The following is a 25,034-nucleotide window of genomic DNA, read 5'->3' as shown; positions in this document are numbered from 1 at the left end:
AACTGATAATTTCCGTAATGGCCAGTTTAATTTCCGATACATTTTAAGCAGGCCTACACGACGAATTGTCCAGCTTACACTTTCCTGTAGAAATCTGTACACACCAGTTCTATCTGAACCGTTAGTACGATGCTTGATACCTTGTCTTATGTATATATACCGTTGCCACCTCAATTAACAGCGAACAGGAAATCCTTTGATAATATATATGGCCAACTGCTGCGATTCTGATGAAAGCATCGTAGTTTGGTTTGAAAGCTGTCACGGTCACCGTGTGTGACAATTGGTTGTCGAACCTTACAGAAGACAATCTTCTGCGACAGACTTCATCTATTTTACTATTCTCGATATCTAAGCTTCACGTGAATTTCGTTCGCACCAATATATCATAAAAACTATTCCCGATATCATGGGATTATCCCGAATTAATCACTTAGCAATTAAGACACAGTTTTTGTGCATGGACTAAAGCACGTGCGGCAGTTGGATATAGGTAAAGTGTATTGGAGCTGCAAATGCCACCTAATAACACCATATGTTTAGCTTAAATAGTCGTCGTGTAGATTTATAGATTTGCTACTGAAACTAATGTATTATGGTGGAGAGTCGGTACCAGGATTCACGCATTACGCTCCGTTACGATGTTGCTGGCGAGAACGGTCTCGTCGTTCAAAATGGCATTTAGCTACAAAGCAATACCGATGTTGGTATAAGCACGTGTAGTCGGTTCCATGTCAATGGCGATTAATTAATATTGTGGATAATTATTCTACCTGTTTCATCACGTTTCTCATCAGAATGAGTCTTTGCAGCAGGCGTCGGATTTATATCGCTTTCGCATCGTTTGAAATGAGACTTTTCTTCTGTTTGTCGTTATGAGGAAAGTTAAACCGATACTACTGGGGTGTGGTCTGTGATTGCTGCATCTTCGTGAGTGATAATCTCTTATCCGAATCATATAGCCGAAAATGGTGAAATTATTCAAAAAAAGTAACAAACCCTCTAATGTGGAAAGAAGGCTATCGATGGCCCGCCGGGCGTCAACGGTTGCTCGGCGTGGATCTATGGCCGCTCTTGGCTCTCGACGAGGAACTCTTCACAGTTTACGGAGACAATCTATGGCTTATAGCATTGCTACGGAAGCAGTAAATATATTTCTATTTTTCTCATATCCTTCTAATATTCTAATAGATGTATAAACTTAAACGAGATGATTTTGGTATTTCAATACATTATCTTTTTATAGCTTGAATTCTTTGGTATCTGAAATAACAAAAAAATGAGGCCCAGAAAATCGTCAGCTATAGGTCCAAAAGCTCCAAAAACCATTCTTAAATCATACTATATCCAGATGTAAGACTCAAAACACGCAAATTGTTTTGTAAATTTCAATGAGGATAGCCGATTTTCGCGTAGCACTTTCTCTTTCAATACTATATAGATTTATGAGGTAACAAGATGTTGAGATGTAAACTATCATGCTATCTCCGACATGGCTTGACTATAATTTACATACCTACCATGTTCAACTGATTTATCGACTATTTTTATACGCGCTTGAGCGTGATATTTCTGACAGATGGTCTATCAAATTATAATCCAAATTCTATGAATGTCAGATATGATAATGATTCACTACATGTATATCCAAGTGAAATTCTAGAGTCCAGTGCCAAACATGGCTTCGATTTCTATATTATAACCAATAAACTCTCTGAAGACCCTAAAGACTTTTGCCACATGTTAGTTGGCTGGGCCGGGCACAGAAATGAGATCATCAAAGCGTTTGGCTTGAGACTTCACATGACATTTCTATAGTCGGTTTCGAACCATTCATCTGATATGTAAATTGCTTTATTAATATCCGAAAAAGGTTTGCAACGAGACGAGACCTATCACGTGTATCATTTTCTCGATTAAGTATAACGAAAAAAGCGTCAACGTGGCTATTTTGAGCGAAAATTGCGTAAATCAATATTAACGATAGAAATACCGAAATACCGATTTTTGCCGAAAGCAACGGAAACTGAGCTTTCTGTTTGTAATGAAACCCGAGGCATTCGATTGATATTTGATAGATCATTTTGTATCGATGTGATAATTTTATCACCGACCTGAAAAAGAGCTCCGTTTGACATTGCTTTCATTCCTCTTACATATTTTACTGAAGACGATTATTTTGCAATTCTTTGCTTGCTTTTCAGCTCGCAACTATTTGTCTACAGTGTCATTTTCTGGCATTTCGTGGCCTTTCTCGGTAGCTCAATTAACCTGATCTCCTGGGTACATGCTGGTTGGAATAAGAAACTGGAAATCAAAACATATCAGCAATTTCTGTGATCCTATGGTACGCCATGCTTAGACGAGACGCAGTAAATGTGTCTAAGTAAAAATAACCACCAGTTCCTTAGCTTAATAGTATGGTGCAGATTAACAGCTAATGAAAAAAACTAACGATAATAATGAACCCATGCAAAACACATTCTCTTCGATTCTTTGCTACCTTAAGAGAGTGTATTATTCGTAAGTAATTTTGTTTGCTCTAACGTCAAGAAAGCAACTTAGCTTTGAAAAGAAAGTTCTGCTGTCGGAAATGCGATATACATTTCAGTGTTATTGTAGCATGTCAATATATTGCACTCTACTGAAACGATATTATTATAGAACGTTTGATTATCGTTATTTTTGCTTGACACTTGATCAAAACGTCAAATAAAATCGCCGTAAAGCTAATTTTCCTGGACGGCTGGTGTTTTATCCTAACTTTAATCTGACCCGACATTGTCGGCTCGGAACTATTGGTCCCCTGTTTCCCTTGCGGCTGCTAAGGGAATAAATATATTTTATATTGTATTAAGGTTCCAGTTAGGTTCTGCTAAACACAATTACTGTAATGGCTGAATGGTGCTTAGCTTTTGGTCCTCAGAGGATTTCATAATTTCATGCTCGACAGCTTGGACCTGTCCGAAGCAGTTAGAGTAAAATCCAGGAATAACGTTTCGTGGTTTGTATGGTTTCTCCCTCTCCCTCTCCCTCTCCCTCTCCCTCTCCCTCTCCCTCTCCCTCTCCCTCTCCCTCTCCCTCTCCCTCTCCCTCTCCCTCTCCCTCTCCCTCTCCCTCTCCCTCTCCCTCTCCCTCTCCCTCTCCCTCTCCCTCTCCCTCTCCCTCTCCCTCTCCCTCTCCATCTGGTCTATTTTTGAATTGAAATTTCAAATGATATGCTCATGATCACAGCACAGCTGATTCAACAGGAGAAATTATTTGATATAGGTACCGACAACTAGAATAAACAATAATAATACAACTAGAATTGTCAGCACATTTTCAACATACGTATAGAAAAGCAAATATACAGCAATATATGCCCGGGAATATATGTCACTTGAATATGTAGACTGCATTAAATTATTGATATGATATTGCTCTGGCAAAACGTTTTTTGTATATAAGATCTGATAACATCTGTACATGTGACATTTCGCCATAGCGGTTAGCGATCGATGATAAGGTTTATAAGATTCATTTACGCATTCTATTGAACGGTCAAAAACCGAGGTTTTCGCTCACATAACGCGATCATAATATCGGCGTTAGTGCGTGATGAAACAAAAAGGTGATTAGTTGAGCTCTTCAGAGAAAAATCTACGATACGTGGGCACTCGTGAAGTGTATGTACGTCGTGGTGTTTTTTTTTCTAGATTTTCTAGCTGAATGAAGGAATCGTGCGGTTTTGTAATATAATCAATGAACTGTTGAAATATGATCTCCCATTATTATTCATTAATTCATAAAATTCCACCCGGTATATATCTACATATATATATATATATATATACATGTTTTGAGCATACGATTTATCATAGAGTCTGCCGCCTTTAAAACGCTTTAGGCCACACGAATTTAAGATAAAATATGATATGAAAATACTTTCGCGTCGTAAGACTTGTATATACGTTACTGTTGGAATTCATCGTATCAACGTTATCGATGTAAGAAGTGCGCACGAGACAGTTAACAAGAAAAGTAACTTGAAAGTGTATTGACGCCTTGAAGAAAATTAACACATATAATATTGCCTAATATCATCGACAATGAATACTATGATATTAAGGATCAATAAAATCAATTTGAATTGACCGGCAACCAGTCTAACCAGGCTAGCCATATTGATGACCAAAATTCATTATCAAAAAGGCATGAACAAATTCACAATTGTGATTGTAATTTTGAAACGCCAATATTTATGACGTAGTGCACATCGACTCACACAATACCCATCGATTAACGCGTAGTAGTTATCGGTGTAGGCCTATAAAAACATTATTGTACCGTTTTTACGGCGTCAAAAAATGTTTCTCAATCAGTGAGACCGGAAATAGGAATGGGCGTGGTCTCGTGACACCTCGAAGAACACAAGGGATAATTTTGTCAATTTATCTGTAGCAATCTGAACCCGTTTTACGCGAAAGCTTCTTGCAGTCCATCTAGTCTTCGTGTTTTAGAAGGCTATATAGAGTGCTGCGAGTATTGTAACAATTAACGTAATGCTTTTACTATTAAAATGGATAGTCAAAGTTAACGTTACAACAGATGCGTAATGAGTTGGATTTTTAAAACTCCACCGTTCAAAATAATTCATTTTCGTTTTATGTACAACCGAGTCAAATCCTATTTACGACTGGGTTATGGGGATCAAGAATAGTCTGCACCTACACAAGAACCGATTCCGCCTTGGTGGACCAATCATTGTTATATTTACATGAGTAAATAAGTACATCTATAATTATCTTGATATCCATATTTATCCACCTAAACTTCCTCTTTCTCCACCCATAGCCTGAATATCGTACGGAAAATATCTCATGATTAGCCTTTGTAGAAAGCGAGATGCTAACGATTTTGAGGAATTCATTTGTCTGCAAATGCCCCACCCATCTATTCGCGGTATGAATAGAAACGGTCGGTCGACCGGCTCAACCTAAGCAGACGAACAAAGAATATATATTTTCGAGAGAAAATGAAAAATTCCTACGATTAATGAATATTGCTGAGAATGCAGGATGCCTATTATGGCGTTATTTTTTGATGTTTCTACTTATGAGGTTATAGTTAATTAGGTTTCACCCGGAAAAATATGGAGATTGCTTTTGTTTATAAATGACTCTGGGGAAATGAATTTTGCAGCTAACATTGCCCTTTGGGGGTTATGTTTTCACCTAGTTGAATCATTTAATTATAAACTAATGGAAATAAATATATCTATAAGACCAAGCACTATGATTCCGAGCGCTAAAATTTGACGAACTGTTAACCTTTTAAGAGCGGTGAATACGAAGATCTTGTTTACAAGCATCGAAATATCAATTAACTGAGGATTAAGGACTCCCCTATTTCAATTATTTATCAATGAATGTTTCTGGAAGACGTTCGTCGCGTGGGAACAGCGTTTAGGTCTTAAGTCAGCTTTACTGGTAAGGAATATTGATCATATCTTTAACAGACTTTACGCACGAAGATTTTTTAAACGATTTTCGAGTATTCAGATAGTTAGAATATTACAGTTGTTTCTGTGGATAATTCAAAGTAAAAGTAGCCTCGAAAAAATTAAGTAGGTCAATCATAGATTTCACATGAAAACGTACCGGTAATACCGTTCACGTGGTCGGATTCCGAAATCTATTGGCGTACGTTTTTATGATGCACTTTGATTACACATCGATTTGATTGATTGACAAGTAATAAAAATTCTGTTTACAGAATAACTCCCTGTAATGTCTGGATACTGGAAATAAAACGGGAAGTAGTTTTATACCTTCACGCCAAGCAATATTGATCTTCGCCATATATCGAGCCATGTATAGTTATGAAAATTATAATCTTCTTTGTGTAATCTAGAATAAATAATTGGCGCCTAATTTCAAGTCTGATTGATTCATCTAAATGTGAATCATACGCCGATTTTAAAATGGAGGTTTTTAGAGGAAAGGAACTATTAATAGGATGCGGATTACTAGTGTTTGTCTTCGTGTATATGATTCTATTTAACTTGGTAAGTATAATCTTCTCTCTGGAGATATATTAATATTCGTGTATTAAATCTCTAGGGCTGGGTACAGCCGACGGGGAATTCGACTTACATAATGGTAGTATAAACAGCGCACTGTTTGTGCCACGCGATGATGATGGACGACATGGTTCTCGGAGCTGTTTATGTTCCTAAATTGCCTATTTCGGACAAGAAATTAGCACTGGCCGGCGTATTCTATCATCTAAATATTGCCCTTGTGGCGAGTGTCGTACTATGTTAAGAAGATAGAACAACTTGTAATGAAATTTTCCACCAGTCAATGTCGCACGGCTAATCATATTCTGGAGTAGAGGTAACTATTTCGAACTTCGAAACTCCGTATACATACGACATTTATTTTGATAGTAGAGGAATTCCACGTGTAATGAAAGATCACTCGCAGAATCGCTATGCACTTAGACAACTTCAACTGCATCTTTTCATTTACCGAATAAAAATATGTCGTATCGTTGCATTAGTAAACGATCCCGAAGCCTTGACATTTCATACTCCAAGATTGTGTCGTCATAAACTTCCAAACTGGGCCTTGCGTACTTATTATCAAAATTTACAACGCTTCAAAGAGGATTTCAATCATCTTGAAATATGTCGGACGTGTAATCAGAGCGGGATGATTAATAGATCGGCACACCGCGAATGGCAGTGTGATTTCCAATCGTTTATCATTTATTATTGGTATCGTGATTAATCAGTAGCTCCTTTGTCGAGATGACAGTTCTGTATTGTTCTTCGCTTTCATCATCATCATCCGTCTTGCTGTTTTTATCGTTTACCGAGCGCGCCGTCGTGTGCTCGTCGTCGCGTCTCCTCTAAATTCCTGCGGTCGGGTGTCGATTGATATCAGCGCACGCTTAACGTTGACGAGCGGATCGAAATTCGTATTTTCATCGCTTTTGAAGTTGTATCGCGCGCGCGTCGACGTGAGCATTCGCTGAATAGTAAGGACGTGGTTGTTGCTTTACCATACTATTATCAATTCCATCTAGCCGGTAAAAATTCATTTACAGTTTTATTTCCATAAATCACTCTGCACACAACAGCTGGTGTAGGAAAAAAAGCCTGCCTACGTCATACAAATCTAATTTTCACTGCATGAAATCAAACTCGCGTGCATGTTTTGCCTCGATACTAATGACTTATTAAAATTTCCGGCACAACAGGCATGCGGCAGTTCTCTAATAAAAGTATATGATGTTAGAACTATATGAACCCTATGGACTCGATGATTTATATCAGGCATTATCATTGCCGTTCTCGTAAATTTGTAGTTTTTAGTGGTTGATATAATTTGTACAATTTTGCAAATGACTGTAGGTCGGCAATAAATTTCGAAAATCATCTTGTCCAGTGGAACGTTTCATCACGTTTTATGTCCAGACATATCTACTACGTGCCGCGAAATGAAGTCTTTCACAAATTTACGATGTAGACGATGTCTCAGTTCAATAAGTGCTCGAATCGCTAAAGTTTCCGTATTCAAAACTACCGCATAATATTCAATTGTAATTATATTTCTCCGTAATCCTTGCAAATATACGGCTCAATCCCAACTTGTATTGGTGATAGCAGCTGCCATCAATTGGGAATTATCAATCTGTTGAAGTGATTTCCATTGCGTGCAAGATCGTGAGGACGTACGTCGCATTGATCTGTTGGTTATTAACATGCATCAGCAGCAGTAGTAGATAAAACGTAGTTTCAGACTTTATTTACAACTGGGCAAATAATGGATTCGAATTATAGATGAAGCCGTTGGCCATTAATCATTATTCTCCACATCTGACACAAGACAAAAAGGATAAACTCGGTTTAATCCCAGTGCGATGAACTCACGTTGAATTTATCGAACTATTAAACCGAGGACGTTGAGTACCCAATGGGACAAAGAAGTGTAGATAGAAAAGAATGATTCCGCATAGTCATAGTACATTCCAACACCATTATTAAAATCTTCGAATGTCTTTGAGATCATTCAGGATACCCTGATTCCATAATGTCGATGTCCTTTACCTATTCGTCGGGAAAATGAGCTTTTCCAACCTTTCGATAGCGGAAACCCAAACTCCCTGTTCACAGTTCGGCGAGAAAAGGCCGCTGTCGCGTGCTATCGAACGGAACGTGGTTGACCTAATGTTTCAGTTTATCCGCATTGACTGTCATAAAGTCTCCCGTCAGTCTGTGCAGGATTAGTTTCATCTTCTCAGACGAAATAATCACTATTGACTCCTGGAGCTTTATCCAGTAACAGATGGTTCCAGCTACTGCCTTGTTCCATTATTCGGGATCTGTTAAACTTTCCTACATGGAAGTGCTACACATTCGAAGCAAAATATCTCAGAACTTTTTCATATATCAACCGACACATTTTGGATTGAGACGAGTTGGTTGCCACAATTTCACATTTACTAAGTGCCCTCGGCTTAGCATCGCGCTGATTTTAAAGATGCGTAAACATGTGAGATTTGTGCAAATGTCCGAAATCTTGTTGATTTATGGATTTCTTATGGACTTTCTCAAATCATCGTTTCGTATATTCATTCAGATCACAGAGAATATCTACGACCTGCGCATACACGTGATGATTTCAATTGATCCAAACACTTAAGAATTACCTCAGTATGGACATCAGCAGCTATTTCAGAGAATTGATTGAGAGCCCCAATGCCCGTCAGATAGTCTTCATGCACAAGAAATGAGGGTATAATCGGCTTCCAATTTCCTCGCCTAGTAGATTAATTCGCAGCACGAGTAATTAGATTGTATATTGCCCATCTATCTCATGGTAAGAATGTTTGCAATTACTTCAGAATCATTGACGACTTCATGCCTGTGTTCTCCACGAGTATCGAAATACCATATACCTTTCGCAGTTATTTAATCTAAGCTCAAATTGATATATATACTTCGTTGTCCGAGATCGCCAGCACATTGCACGTTTCCCTTTTCATATACCTCGGATTTAAAGATCATTATCAAGTATCGTTGAAAATTACCGAATGTGAAATGCGGTTGACGGTGAAATTCCATGGTTACATCAATTTCTTTAAGCGGCTTTATGAAGCTTTCCTACATTGAACTGAGTAACTTGATTTGTGGATTGCAAGTTTGTCTGCAATGCTTTTTCCCCTGGGGCCGATAGTGCGTCTTGCTGTGTCAGTTCAGTGACAGTTTCGTCTTGTCTGATACTCACTACTACCTGAATAGTAATCGACCTTTTTCGTATTTGGTGCCTTAGGTTTGGGTTAAGTGCTTTCATGCATTAACTGTCGGATGATTTGATGTAAAGTCCTATTGGAACTATCCACATCTCCCGGGAAGCGTGTGCTATCCGAACAACAACAAAAACTTTCTGCTAGGTATAATCTTGTTGGAATATATTATCTGGCAAGGGAATAAAGATGCGCCTTAAAGTACGGTCCTCGTATTACATTGATTTTGCTGCCATCTCTGTGAAATAAAGAGACCATGGGAAATTATGTGTTACTTGTGTTTGAAAAATAAACCTTTCAACATCAATGTTTTTTTGTAAGGCGCACTAGTACTAATAAGTAAGCGTCTTGCGGATCGGCGTGTAACGGCTGTATCGCCTACTGGTTTACGTCTAGGAAAACCACCAATGGATTGATATTATGTCTAAGAAAGCTGGACGCATATCTTTTCGCGCACCAACAACTTCATGAGAAACTCCATCGCTATACGAATCGACGTACATCCTGATGTGCACAGGACAGTTCACTTCACGGATGTCAAGTGCGATAGCATATTTTTACTGTCCGTTACCACTTTCCTATCGCGTTTCTTTTTATTCACCACTATTCGAGCTATAAATCAGCATCAACATTCTCAAAAATGAGATGTGAATTACCAATCTATCGAGTATTTTCTTATCGCTAACTGGATTTGGCTCTTTGATTGGAATGGATTAAATAATTCAATCAATCTATATAGATGTTGCGTTTCACAAGCGAATGTTAGCTGCCTTGATTGTATTGATAGTCGATATGATGCACTGTTATTTGATGTTCTTCCGACTCAAGTTCTCAAATGCATCGATTTGCCGGTGACCGGGAGTCCTTCATAGTTTCGACGTTATCGTTTCACACACCAAAAACAAGAAAACTGATTTCAAGAACCCATTTGACGCCTGTGGAAATGGGATGTATTAGATGTTCCCACCAGGACTGTATTAGAATGCATGTTTGTCATATTGCGGAAATGAGGGAGAATTGCAGATTCGTGCGCTGAACGTAGCGAACTATAGCCAGTATTTTTATCAGTAAACGGTTCTTTTCATCGTAGAAAATTATTCATCTCCATCTCCAACCGACAACAAAATGCCTCATGAATGATCATTTACAACTGGCAGGAATGAGTAAAAAACCATAATGGATGACTACGATACCACATTAGTACAAGACGCATAAATACGTAAATTATATTCACAGTCATCTCTCTTTTTACATTCTCTCTCTTAACAGTTAGACTGTAGCAGAAGATATCTGAAGAGGATTAATTGAATATTATCGACTTGATAGGGACCAATGATTTTTCAAAACATCCAAGATGACTAAGATATCACAAATTAGAAATCCACAATATTTCCTATATATAACTGTTGTAAAATTCGCCTACCATAAATATTGCATGGCAAAAACAGCTAGTGATTTGTTTGTATGTGTGTATGTAACCTGTCTATCCATCCGTCTCTATATCGTTAACAGCGAAGGCTACTCTACCGAAGGTACACGCCCTAATTATCAATTTACCACCGAACCGTGGAAATCGAATTCTATTCATTTTGTGATTTTATCAATCACTTCATTTTGACGTTCGACCATCATCGATGGGGATGGTGATGTCAGTCTATTTTCAGTCACCTTTATTTGTCCAATGAATTCAATACATAATTGTGCCTTTTCGTGGTGGAAAGCTAATGAGAATACAGTGACTGTCTGGCCTGAATAATTGACCGTATATATTTGAATTTCGCAGAGATTACTGAATGACTGCTGGGCGTCGTAGTTGTTAACATTCGAGGAATGCCGAATGCCAGATTCGACTGTATTTACCTGACGACTAATGAAGTGAAGGAAATGCATTTGAAATTACGATCCCGTTTGAAGCATGTTGAAATGAGAAATTGCGCCGCACGGTTCAATGCCTGTCGAACTCGTGGAATCGTTTAATTAATATGAAATGTTAAATGTCAATATCTTTGACCAGCTGACGATACGATCATCTTCAACCTATAGAATATTGGCTAATAATGATGAAGCCTAATGACTGATATTGTATTTATGGTTGGTTGTATATGTTAGCATTTACGGGTGGCTGCATCATTGCAGCCAGTTTTCCGCGGTTTAACAAGCGTGTAGCAGATCGTGTGTCTCATAGCGATGCAGCATTAATTGATTGCTGTTTATACAAGTTTCATTAATTTTTCTGAATTTTGATCGATAATTTTATTCGTTTCATCGGCGTTGTTCACGATACTTCAATATCGTGCATAGAAAAAATGATTTTCAATACGCATTTACTGCTTTGAAAAACAACCAAACTGTTCAATTATGTTCGATGAATTGTAGGTGAGTGTGGTTTTATGAAATATCGGGTAAATCATGGGCATCTTAATCCTCAGCTTATATTTTTGGTGAGTTAATCACAGAGGTCACGCCTCCGAGATCTATTTACCCATAAATGGAGGGATGATTGCCGTAAGAGCCTAAACGGACATATGCAACATGCATGCAAAACATATGCAATCATGAAAACTGAACTTCGAAGTTCGGACCATACATGTATTTGCATGATTCCATTGTGACGTACATTTTACAGGTTTGGATGTGAAAAACCTTTACCTTTACCTTTTTTAAATCATAAACAACACTTTCAACAAGACCCATACACAGTAAGCTACCTTATCTAATTCCTCAAAAAATGCTCTGATCAAACTATGTAAATTCCCAAAAGCAGCTTGAATCTCTATAATGTACCCTATAATGTACCCATAATGTAAGCCTAAATTACCAAATTATTACTCTTATTGCTATTATGTATTGTCATCATATTTTACATGTTACATGTAACATTTACGATATATTTGAATACGGTACTATGTAGAAATTACAATGAAATAATATGAATACTCTAATATTATATCTATCCAATCCATAATCTAACAATCAGACAACAGACTACTATTTTCTTTCATTGAATTTTTAGTTAAAAGCGTTCAAAAAACATATGTGGAAAAGTTATTCCCGCCTCGCAGAAGCTGGAAATCATACTCTAAACATATCTCCCAATATCATATCTCTCCATATATATTACACGCCGCCTTTTAGTTCGAAATGTTGTTTTGCCAAGGTCCCTGGGTGCTTCCGATATTCATGAAATGCTGCTTCTCGCTCCCAATCGTGTTTATTTATCCCCGACCGTTTTTTCCAGCTCAAGTGGTGGTTTTCACGTCTTTCTGAAATTCTATGCTTCCTAATGTTCATATAGATAGGCATCGCGTACGCATTTACGAAATGCGGCTACAACAGGTTCATCACTATAGATACAACCGCCAGGACTTCAGTGTGCCGAGTACTTTTCCCATCTCTTCTATCTTCTACAAACGCTTCCTTTCATTAGATATTTATTTCTACTCTGATATTCATCACCTGCGCAATTCTCACTACATGAGAAGCTCCGATGTTGATATTGCTTACGAAGTCATCGTATTCACTCATTCACCCCTATTCGTCCAATCGATATTGAAATAAACGTATGAAATATCTGAAATCAAACTGTTTTCCAGGAAACCAGGAAAGCCATTACTATAATGAATATAGCTGCAAAGCAGCGAAACGGGTTTTCCGTCTTGCTGGTTTAAATGCCTGGTACTGAGGAGTATACGAAGTTCCATTGAAATCAGTTTATCATGAAATACGGTTATTTTGTAGAAGCACCATCTAGGGGTCAACTTATTTGTAAGTGAAACAATATGGAGAATGAAGCATAAAGTGTTCATGATATACCAAATTCAGCCACAATAGCTTTGATGATAAGTCCACGACTCGAAGAAATATGGGCTACTCCCTTATCCGCGCCGTGCAGCCAGATCATGTTACAAGTTCATGTATACATGCGTAGAATTTGCATACATATCTGAATGAATTAAATAATAGGAACTGCTAATTAATTGAATGACGGTAATCGCAATCTAGGAATCAATTCAAATCCGAATTAACTCAACGGAATCACTCCGAAAATATGTGTGGATAAACACTGCTTTGAAACGCATGTGAGACGTCTGAAATGTATGTTGCGCTGCGATACCACTTCATGGGAATATTTACTTATTCGAATCTTGCTCCATCTATCTGATATAATGTTCGACAAATATTCTCATCCGCGGTGTAAGTAAGAACTGCTAGCTGGCTGTGGTAGCTCGTTGCGCGCATCTTGTTGCTAGGTAGCAGTACTTGATCGCCTACATGAGTAAACTGAAGTGAACGCATTACGCAATGTAATTAGCAAACAGTGAAAATCAATGAAACACCGAATTGTGAGATTCAACTACTTATAGCTTTGCTTTGTTTCATTAACACCTTTAGTGGTTTGATAGATAAATCAAGTTGACTGAGATGTTTTAGTTGAATAGCTATAATAAGTTAATTACAAAAGGAAATCATTTTTTATTGAATTTTTTAAAATGATGTCGTCAAATGATGTAAAAAACCCACTAGAATATGATATTTGAAGCATTTGACGTGAATTAGAACAGTAAAATTCAAATTCTCCCACCACCTTTCAGCGATTTTAGCTGAATAACCAAATTAAAAATTCTCGAGAATAGGAAAACTACAGCTTTAGGACCGAAATAACTGATGACTATTGATCGTTCTTCGACTTTGTCCTCGCTTGTCTGGTGGCACATCATTGATTTGTGCGGCGGAGAAAACTCGAAATTGATTCCTGATATAAAGAGTTAATGTCGAGAGAGCGTTAGATGCAGCGTGCTGAATAGTTGTTAAGTAGTAGTGGCTGCTTGCAGTAGATTCACGCAATATTCTTCACAGTTCGAATATAAATTGTTACCTGCTCTCTAGTTGCCCCTTGCAAATAAATTTTAGAATTGCAGCTGGCTTCTGTTTAGATAGGCAATTTTAAGTTTGTTTCTCACCGATTTAAAGAAATATTCTTTAACGTACTCGGATATCGTTCATTCTGACTCGCTAACTCTGACCGATTAGATTTCTCAATACTTTACTGGGAAAGTTATTCTCTAATAAGAAAACAGGACTGCACGTATTTATTCAGAAAGCGAACATATTCTACGATGGATGTGGATTTAGTATCGAAATTATTGGAATGAAAATTAAAAAAACTGAAGTTAGTAGAATGGCTTTGCCTAATAAGGATATAGAAGTAAGTTTTGTTGTCCAGTTAATGTAGTTGTTAAATGCATCTTCATCAGTTGCAACAGATGCAGGTTCTTGTGAAATAGTTTTTATGTTTTAAGGAACTATTATCATCTTGAATAACCGGTGACGGTTGAACATTTTATCAAAATGTCATTGTCATCGTTGAACATTTTATCAAAATGTCATTGTCATCAAAGAATCTATTCATTTTGCGTTGAGAATTCATTTACATATTGGAAATGTGATTGCTAACATAGACAAATGACATTGGTTGATCTCTGCTGAACAACTTGATAAAAACACCCAATGAACCGAGAATTGCTGATGATGTTTGTGTTTTCTCACGTTCCCGCTGAATTGTTAACGATTGTTTATAGTATTTCATGAAATCAAGCGATTTGTCATTTTCAACCGCAAACGGTCTAAATCGGGGACGCGATCTGCGGTGTCATAGTGATACAGTTTTTCAATGCAGAATAAATGAAATCCACTAAAATAATGTAAATGAAATCCACTAGAATAATGTCAGTGTCGTGTCAAAATGATTTTAGTGATGTCGTTCGAAGGTGATAGTGATAAAAATTAGATAGATTTGGGAACACGTATATTACCCTGAACCTCGGAAACAACCACATTTAATATACATATTGTATCATTGTATCTCATCATTTCACATTTGAAGGTCGATATATTGTGTTTTAGTAAACATAAGTAATAGATGAAATTTCAATTACGTGAAATCAAGCGATGTGTCATTTCCAACCGCAAATGGTCTAAATCGGGGACACTATCTGCGGTGTCATAGTGATACAGTTTTTCAATGAAGGTTAAATGGAATCCACTAAAATAATGCCAGTGTCGTGTCTAAATGATTTTAGTGGTGTCTTTCGAAGGTAATAGTGATTGAAATAAGATAGATCGACAGCATTTGATTTTGGAAAACATACATATTGTATCATCGTATCTCATTATTTCACATTTGAAGGTCGATATATTGTGTATCCAGCAAACGCAAGTTACAGATTAAATTTACATTACGTCTTCACATGGTCGAATGACCACCTCGTTTAATTACCTAACCCTACTAGGACTCTTCGTGACCCCTCCGAGACTCTCAGATTGCTCCCAATATCTTGAGCTCCCTTTCATCCGCCAGTTAATGATTGGTTTATAATGATTCTGCAACATCTGGAAAACCTGTCCGACTTATGAATGCATTTAATGGAAGTCAATTAACAATTAGTTGAATATGCTGTAAAAGCGACATAATAAACCTGTGTGATAACTTTCAGTCTATGGCAGATGACCTGGAATGAAAATCAACTCTAATTTCTTCAGGACCAGTCATAGGTGGTTACAATATTCATTTCCCTAATCAAAAGTCACCCACAGCTACGTTTGGCACCAGTTTTTTGCGTTTCCTATAACCTTGTGTTTTTAGAATTCTAATGCATGTATATCAGCGTATTTTGGTATCATCAATACATAAATCATAGAATTGCGGATAAATTGTATGCCTCCCGGCATCCACACTCTGTGTCTGAAGTAATGGCAACATTTATAGATATTCAATGTTATATTTACACTTTTATTGAGAATTTCTATTTATGTCATACATGGGAGAGAAAAAAATGTTTACCTTTAAAAACAAAGACACGTATCTAAGGAATTGTATCGTTATTCTTGTCATTAGATTGGGGATATCTAACGGACGCCATTAAAACTTTTAAAAGGGGTATTCCTAAAAGAATGTTAGACTAGAAGTTTATATTTTTTGACGCCTTATAAAACGTTACCATTATGAAACTTAAACAATGTTAACCATTCAGCGTCATTTTACAAACGACAACCGTAAATCGATGTGCAAAACGTCACAGGTTTATGTGTACACATACAAGCTATTTGGCAAAATATTATTGATAAAGATGTAGAATGGCTCCCTGTGATTATATAATGACCTCTATTTGAACGTCGAAATGTTATATTGCATTGAATATCATGATAAGAGGTATTGTAATAGTAAAGGATGTATGATTATATCAGGAGCGGCAGGCATAAATAGAAATGATAAGTAAATCGGATTATTCGGTTAAATGGCGGATGTATACACGATTTGGAAGTCTGATATAAAAGTCAGACCCTGACATGGGGATGCTAGTGGAAAGACGAAGCTATCTACGATCTGAGTAGGGCCGGCGTGAATTTCATCGGCGGCTACAAGCGGTCTATATAAAAACGTGTAAACAAATAATTTCAATATTCAAATGTTTTAGAAAATATGTTCGATATTAGGGGTATGCAGGTTTCATGAGATTAGCAATCTATAATAGCATAGCTGTCATATACGGCTCCGCGTCCACTGATGGCATGTGTATAAGGTGACAATTCAATTCAATACTTTATATATCCTTATTACATTGAAATTCCGGGATGAAATTCCCAAATTCAATAAAGTTACAAATTTTAGAATAAGAAAATACAAAATACAAGACACATGGGTAATTCATACAGAATAACATGAATAAGTTATTTAAATGACGATGTCTACTTCAACCCAGACTCAAGTCTAGGATATCGAGTGACAGCCAAACCGGGCCCCGGGACCGGGCCGACTGGCTACACGATATGCTCGAAGTCATGATGAAGCAGACATCAGAAGAGCTCTTTCTTCAACCATGGAGGCAATGAAGTTTCAGACCAGCTTAGAGCAAAAGTGAATCGAAGTCGGTCACAAGTTGACAATTTTTTTTAATTAGACCAGTCGAAGACTGTATCATCGCCAAATCTCATAATTCCCCAAATTTCTTAAAACTTCGATTTCAAATTTGCAATTCCACATTAGCTTATCCCAGAAATTCTACATTTTTTCGCAGGCGTCAAATAATTTATTAAAGTTAATTTTCTTGTTTCTATTTCCAGGAACTTGTAGGTAATAGTCCAGAGCAACGGAATTGGCGTGGTATTGGCATAGCGCTTCTAGTTATTCTCATAGTCTGCGCACTAATCGTTACCGCAGTTATTCTTGTGACACCCAGTAAGTATAATACCCATTCAGGCAATGGATCCGAATATCATTTTTATTTTTTCAAATATAGTTCATCTACACCAAAGAGAATTGTTAATTACTGATGATTAACCTCTCTCTTAGATTATTGCGGTTATTTCGTATAGTTTAGAATATGTATTGTGCTCATCGGGCTTATTGGCATTTTTAACTTCTTTATTAAAATCTCAGTATTAGTCGTAATAGTTTTCATTCTTTATAATATGAGTTGATTCCGAATGATTTGATTATTTTCTAAAATGAAGAAGCGAGTGAATTTACTTGTGCTGATATATCAATTTGATAAGATTTGGCTGTGTGCTGTTGCGTGATGTTTTCAACAGTTACATTTAAAGATGAATGCACTTCTTCTGTAATCCGTCTAGAATTCAGTTGGATCAATTCACTGTTGCTTTTATACGCTCGAATCGCCCCGCGTCAGCGTGTACTGGAAACATCACTGATACACGCCACGCAATGGGAAAATAATGATCATCCAAAGCAAAAACAGCTGGCCGATATGGTATTCCTGTGTAAAGCAACTTAAAAACTTCGCGAAATGCGTCGTACAAGTTAATGAATTTATAGATATTCTTAATGGAAATCATTGTACGTATACGAAAGCCAGGCCTATAAAAAAATAAACTAGTGTAGAGAACGCTAATCCGCTTCTGTATTGTAATCCACGATATGTATTATATGGTCACAATGATAAGCTAAACTGGATAATCCTGATGATTCAAATATTACTCTGCGAATCATATACATTTGGAAGAAGCTCGCCTTTAAGGGGTACGATTTCAAAAATCTAGTCCTAGTCTCACAGAACATCTGCAGTTGTATTTGAAAAGCTGTTTTTCTCAACAAACAGGACTTACAACTGGAGAGCTATCGTATGCCATCGAGATTCGTGGGCTTTTTCGAATTCAGCTCACGTTTCCCGCGCGTGGTCCTTCGAATTAGACATGCTAAAACAAATATAGCTGCATTGATTTCCAGGGGAAAGTTGTCACTGGGACTAGTGTTCCTTGGATGATTGCAGATCGGTTTTAGTATAACGCATCACTGATTAGAGAAAAACTAATTTCAATCGTCACACGTTTTTAATGGTTGCGGTCTAAGCCGTTCAAATATCCAAATCAACATCAATAAGCAAATCGTGTTTTTATATAAGCGCGCTAATAGTTTAGGTAGTAGTCATTTTTCAAATAAGTCACAAATTCTATGAAATCTGATTTCCAATCACTGACTGTCATAGACATGCCTCTTGATAATCAGTTATAAGAAATGTATCGCATCCGTAAGAACTTGTGCAAGTGCTATGCTACATCTTAGGTTTTTCAATATTTTTGTTCGTTTTAATTTTTCTGTAATTCTGTAATTCATTACGATTGCATGTTTTCACCTTTTTTCAGGATCCTACTGGCCTGGCTATGGTAGTTAATAATCTAACCGTTTGTCGGTATAATTATTTGTATGTGGGGAATGAATCATTCAAACGAAATATCCATCCTTCCAAATGCATTCATCATACGAATATCCATAACAAAAATATAACAAAAAGATATCGCACCATCGTATTCCAATTTTGTTCTCGCAGTTTCGTTCAATCAATTTCCAATCAAAGTTTTTGATATGGCTGTCGTCAACAGCATTCCTGCTGCGTTATCAGAAAAATGAATATTGGTCGTCTGCATTGGACGGCAACATGAGAAATGACATTCTTATAGCACAGTCAATTACTCCACAACTCCAAAATGCCTGCCGACAAACAACTTGATTGAAACAAAAGATATTTGAAATGGATATCGTATTGTTCTTTATGAAAAGAAGGAACTGGTCAACATTGCGATTATGAAAATAAATGAAAGTCAGATTTTTACTAATTCATTCGTCCATATTTTTTTCATATGATTCATTCCCTTACTTGGTCGATGTGTACTATCAAACTGATATATTAACTGAGCTCTAATGAAATGCACCCTCTTCTCTAGTTGTTGTTGAACAGGATCTTTTGGAATTTCAACATATCGGCTTTGAAAAAAGAAATATAGAATTCGAGATATTGTTGAAATTTCAATTTGAATTTGAACAGCACATGTGTACGAAAGGCTGTATTGTCGTGTCATATACGAATCATTGTATAAATCCGGGTCATTGAAATACGTATACATAGGTATATGATGGTTAATCTATTTACAACTTGATTTTAAAACAAAGTGAAAAAGCGCCGAGAGCTGCAGTTTCTGTACATTAAAAAACATGCGTGTAATTCACATAGTTGTTGTTATGTTCACAGTTTGTTTGCAATATCTACAAAAATGTATTTTGAATGAACGTAGTTTGAACAAGCGCTTATATTGCCCGGTGTTTCTATATGCTGCGGTGATATATACACCCGTCACTGGTGAATCTGACTTTAGTGAGAAACTTGGTGATTTAATGTAACACATTCACGGAGATTCACTAATTAGCCTGACACGTCTGGGGTGCTTCCTTAAGGCCACTCACATAAACTCCCAGAATGCGGCAATTTCCTGAGATTTTTCCTCAATTGAGCTTACGCTGCTTACCTTACGTCGTAAATAAGGAACACTCTCAACGAAATGATTAATACTACAGCGCTGTCTCGGGTTTTCACCAAATTTTCTCCCCTTCTAGTCAATGGAACATTCCTTTAAGAAATTTGCCTGTTATGCTGGATCTCTATAATAATTCTAATGGTACTCCGTATCCAACAGCTTTACCAATTTTCATGAAAATTCAGCCCGATGAAAATCTGAAAATTGTTGTTCGTGAACATTCATAGAGAGCTGTGTATATCATGTGTAGTTGAACGGATCCAGAGTCCCTGCATGTTAATGGCATTAAAATGTTTTATCTACGATATGAAATAAATTGAATTCAAAATTGCATGCATTCGGAGGAAATCGCGGTTAATGCTTGTACATTAGCTCGATCAGATGTTCTCGGTTTATTAATAACATTTTGCATGCAAACCTGAATATCCGCCAAGCCAATGTTTTTCAGCTTGTTTCCTTATTTCGAACCATCTAGACCATGTTGTTTATTTATGAATCATATTCACGAAGAAGTGGCATAGACAATCATTTCATGACCTTACTCGGATTTTAGAGAGTATCATATCACCCTCACTGACTGTCATATCATCTTGTCCGTAGGTGGTCAATCGGTTCGATAATCGATACAGTCTGTTTCTATTAGAGCTATGATTGACTGGTCTATAATCGATTATCACCAGTTCAACGGTGTGAAATCATAAGAATTATATATTTGTTTATCGCAACCTACATTATGCATATGATGATAATGAGACTTGGACATCTTTATCGTGTGTACCAGCTGTTGTGAATTCTCATCAGCATCTCTCACTTTGACAATAAGAGAATTTACTTACCACTGTGCTTGTCACCATGGCAACGTGAAAACTGCTCCAATGTGCATCACGATTCAAATGTGGCGGAGATTGGGACAGTTGTATCGAACGCCAATTTTAGCCAGTATATACCCGATTCACAGTTTTCAGGATTTGTTAGAATCAGTACACGATTCTATTCGAGGAGTGCTTGTCTTGTTTTTTTTTTGTATCACGAGGTAACATTGTTCAATAATTTATGATGTACAAGATATCAAAAGGAACTACTGATAATGCATTCCGGAAGAGAGAAGTAACAGGATTTATTTATTATTCCTTTCCTATAAGTTCCTAATGAAATGACCACTATACGCAAAACAACTCGAGGTTACTTTGTCGGCATACATATTGCATACGCTGGCATGTACAGTTTTGCAGAACATTCGTCCTTGGTATTCTTATGATAATGAATAGGATTTTAAAGGGAGATTTTATACCTACTGTACCTACCTTGACATAAAAACGTTCGTGAATTCTATATAGGTCGTGGTCAATTATTATCATATATATATATATATATATATATATATATATATATATATATATATATATATATATATATATATATATATATATATATATATATATATATATATATATATATATATCATTCTATTTCTTCTTAACAGAAAACGAAGATGAAAAAGTTGGCATTAACCTACAATACAGTGATCTCTTTGACGCTAAACTTCAGCCTAAAACATTTTATGCCCAATGGATAACCGGTAAGCATGTTCTACATATTATAGATATATGTGTACATATTCGTTTCAATGTCAAAATCGAGAAATTTAAGAATGTCATCATCTATATTTCACTCCGCATCCAATAGATCCATTATATCGATCGTAATAGGACGTAAGTTATCTAGAATACATTTAGCAAAATGCCCAAAGTGATATTGTTAAACGTTGGTAAAATTTCATTACCAAAAAGCTATGAAGCTATTTTACCGTTTGGTTTAATGACCTGCCATTATCAGTATCCCTTTCATTATCGAAGTCATTCGATGAATAAATGAAGCGCGTAATGAACGTTTACAGCTGGGGAGGTTTTTCAAATTAGATCACTTCAACCGGATGCCTAAATTCCATAGCGTTAATTTTTCAACGATCGTTCCGCTTCTTTGTGGACGCCTCGGCGATGCAAATGATGCAAATAACCTGTCTTTTTGACGCCGTAAAAACCGTAACAATATGCGTTATTTAAGGCGTTCTACGTGAGTCGATGTGCACTACGTCATCAATATTGGCGTTTCAAAATTACAATTACAGTTGTGAATTTTGGCGTTTATTTTGTAATTAGATATATTTCATAACTCTTTATTCTATTTTTGATAATAATCTTTTAGCGCATGTGCACTACTACGTCATCAATATATCGGGGCTAGACTGGTTGCCGGTAAATTCAATTCAATTATCGATATACTCAATTCCAAAATTATTTTGAGCCCTAATACTGTATGATTTATATTCTATTATCTATTGTCGACAATATTAAGCAATATATGTGTTATTTTTCAAGGCGACAATAAGCTTTTAAGTTTAGTTGTTTCATTAACGATTGATGAATGCGAGGTGATCGCAGAAATACGCGTATCGATAAGATGGCAAACAAGATATTGAATAGCTTAAACATGTTATTATCTTCTTTTTTAAAGATGATACATATGTTCATAGAGATGATGATGGGGCCTTAGTTCAGGTGAATGTTGGGACGAATACGTCGCATATATTAATGGACAATGCAACATTCGTAAGTATCAATGATTATGAAACGAAATGGTGTTATATATGATTTTTAAAACCCACTATATACCACTATATACAGAATTTAAAAGATCAAAATCGAATTTTTTTTATCAAGAATAAAAATCAAGATATACACGACGTTTCGAACTCTCACTAGAAATCATCGTCAGGGATGAGATGACTTTAATCTTTTGAATTCGGTATATAGACACGTGTGAGTGTGGCTATTCTACCGTGGTGTTTTATATGATTTTTTGTTCGAATTTTTGCAATATAGTTTAGGCTACTGTGGCATTTCATTTCTTTCGCCGTGATGTTTATTCCTCAATCAGCGGCTGCTCTTTATGCGGCCTCTAAATGAAATTAGCGACACTGCTCGACGTACATAACATATACATAACCAATGGTAAATTGCGTTTCACGAGCAAGATCGCTAGACAATCATGGCGGGTGTTTGCACAAAATTGATATTGAATGTTCTTCAATCAGATTGAGCTAACAAGGACGGATGATGCAGTCGCATTTTGCCATCAACACGACGAAAAAATTAGACATTGTAAATTTCTGGTATCGGAATTTGTCCCGCGCGATAAATCATTCCCACATCATATAGACAGAGAAGTATACCACCGATTAAGGATTCTACTCTCAATCTCATGTCAGCCGCTCATAAATTCTCATCAGAGCTGTTGTTATGATACGGGCATAGTTTAATAATAAATTCTCTGCGAGGCGATACATTTATATCCTTGTCGTTGATTCCGTTTTGCTCAAACAAGACTGAGATCAATTGCGCAATTTATGATTAAACGGGCTTCGTGTACGACGAACATTCAGATGTCTCTGTCGTCTTTGAAAATGAAAACAACTAATCAAAGTAAAAAAACTAATCAAAAAGCAGCTTCAATTACATTCACTATTTCTGACTGCACGTTTTCATTATTTAGACGTATCACGCAAGTGGCGGCATGTCCTCCGGTCTCTCAGGCGGCATGACTTCTTGCATACGGGTTGGCACTGTTGGCGGTAACAGTATTAGTCCTTATCATACGCCGTTCATGTCAACGATGAAACATGCAACTACTGAGCAATACCTATGGCTAAAAGCGATTGCTAGTTGAGTTTCGTGGATGTTGATTACTTACCTTTTCTCAATCCTATATTCTCTCTCATCTAAAGCCGACGGCTATTTTGCTAATCTTGTGAATAATTTGGCGAAGATGGAAAAATATGCAAGCACGCGAGCTCTGAATGTTATTGCGTGTCTGCGATGGCAGTTTAATCTCCAGACGGATTACAAATTAAAGATCATCTGTCTGGAAGTAGATTTAGAAATCGAACTATTCTTGAACTTGCAACGGGAAATTCACACCAGGATGATTATAGTTAGTTAAGCTTCTATTATGGACACTGACTCGTTGTCTTTTTACGAAGACATCTTGTCACCGCAGGCTACAACAAATAATGACGAAAAATAAGCATGAAATCGATCAGGGAAAAATGTTCCCAAACATGATTGTGACCCATCAAATATTAACGTATCGATGATTGACGTAATCCCGTAACATATGTTGTTTTTTTCTCGGCGGCTATATCATATTTTGTCGGGGATGATTCGGAGCCGCGGACGAAGTGACAGTTGATGTCATCGATAGAGCCGACGGTATTTCTTGCTATATCTGGGTTTGTACCGTTAATCGACTAGAGTCTAGATCGACATTAGTCGTTGTAGATCACGATTCTCGGCGAATCCGAACTTGATCCGTGTTGTCATTTAATGAATAACCGTCGCCTAATCTACCCAGAGTCTATGTCAATTTGCCAAATATTCATTTTTCCATCCGCTTTATAAAGATACTCATACTGTAACTGAACAGTCGCAACTAAACCTGCTATACGATCAATCTACCCCGGACAACTGTGTCCATTTTTTGCAAGAAAGTATAATTTACATCATGGAATGCTTCGAGGATTTTCTGCTACGTATTTGTGCGTAAATGAGAATTGATATGATGCTTTTCGTTTAATATGAGTGTAAAATCATTTTTTACAATATCGCGAATTACGAGTTATGGTTTGAGCAACGATTCTTCGATGGTTTCAGAGATTGTCCTCCGATCTATCTATGCGCATGTATCTATTGACAAACGCCAAAGGTATTCGTCGTATATCGCGCCACTGGAAAACAGCTATCTGCAGAAGCCCTGAAGCATAAACGCTTGATCGCGAAGTCCCCGACTCGTGAGATGCATTAACCTTAGTATCCACGATGCATAACTTCATTACACCTCCCCAAAACCCCAAA

General features: G+C 36.9%; 1 protein-coding gene across 4 annotated transcripts in view; it reads left to right on the top strand.

Annotated features, from left to right (window-relative positions):
- The window catches only part of LOC141910750 (inactive dipeptidyl peptidase 10-like), a 99,340-nt gene that overhangs the window by 58,847 nt on the left and 15,459 nt on the right, over positions 1 to 25,034 (top strand). For 3 of the 4 annotated variants that reach the window (XM_074801545.1, XM_074801538.1, XM_074801554.1), the window contains exons 2-4: positions 17,419 to 17,533; positions 21,608 to 21,703; positions 22,639 to 22,733. In XM_074801545.1, the coding sequence (XP_074657646.1) occupies positions 17,419 to 17,533; positions 21,608 to 21,703; positions 22,639 to 22,733 (306 nt within the window). Of the gene's footprint in view, positions 1 to 788; positions 1,146 to 17,418; positions 17,534 to 21,607; positions 21,704 to 22,638; positions 22,734 to 25,034 lie in introns of those variants that run through there. The other variant, XM_074801529.1, reaches the window with a different exon arrangement.

The sequence above is a fragment of the Tubulanus polymorphus genome, chromosome 1 (assembly GCF_964204645.1).
Source record: "Tubulanus polymorphus chromosome 1, tnTubPoly1.2, whole genome shotgun sequence".
Classification (NCBI taxonomy): Eukaryota; Metazoa; Nemertea; class Palaeonemertea; order Tubulaniformes; family Tubulanidae; genus Tubulanus; species Tubulanus polymorphus.
This window is presented reverse-complemented; position numbering and strand designations above follow the sequence as displayed.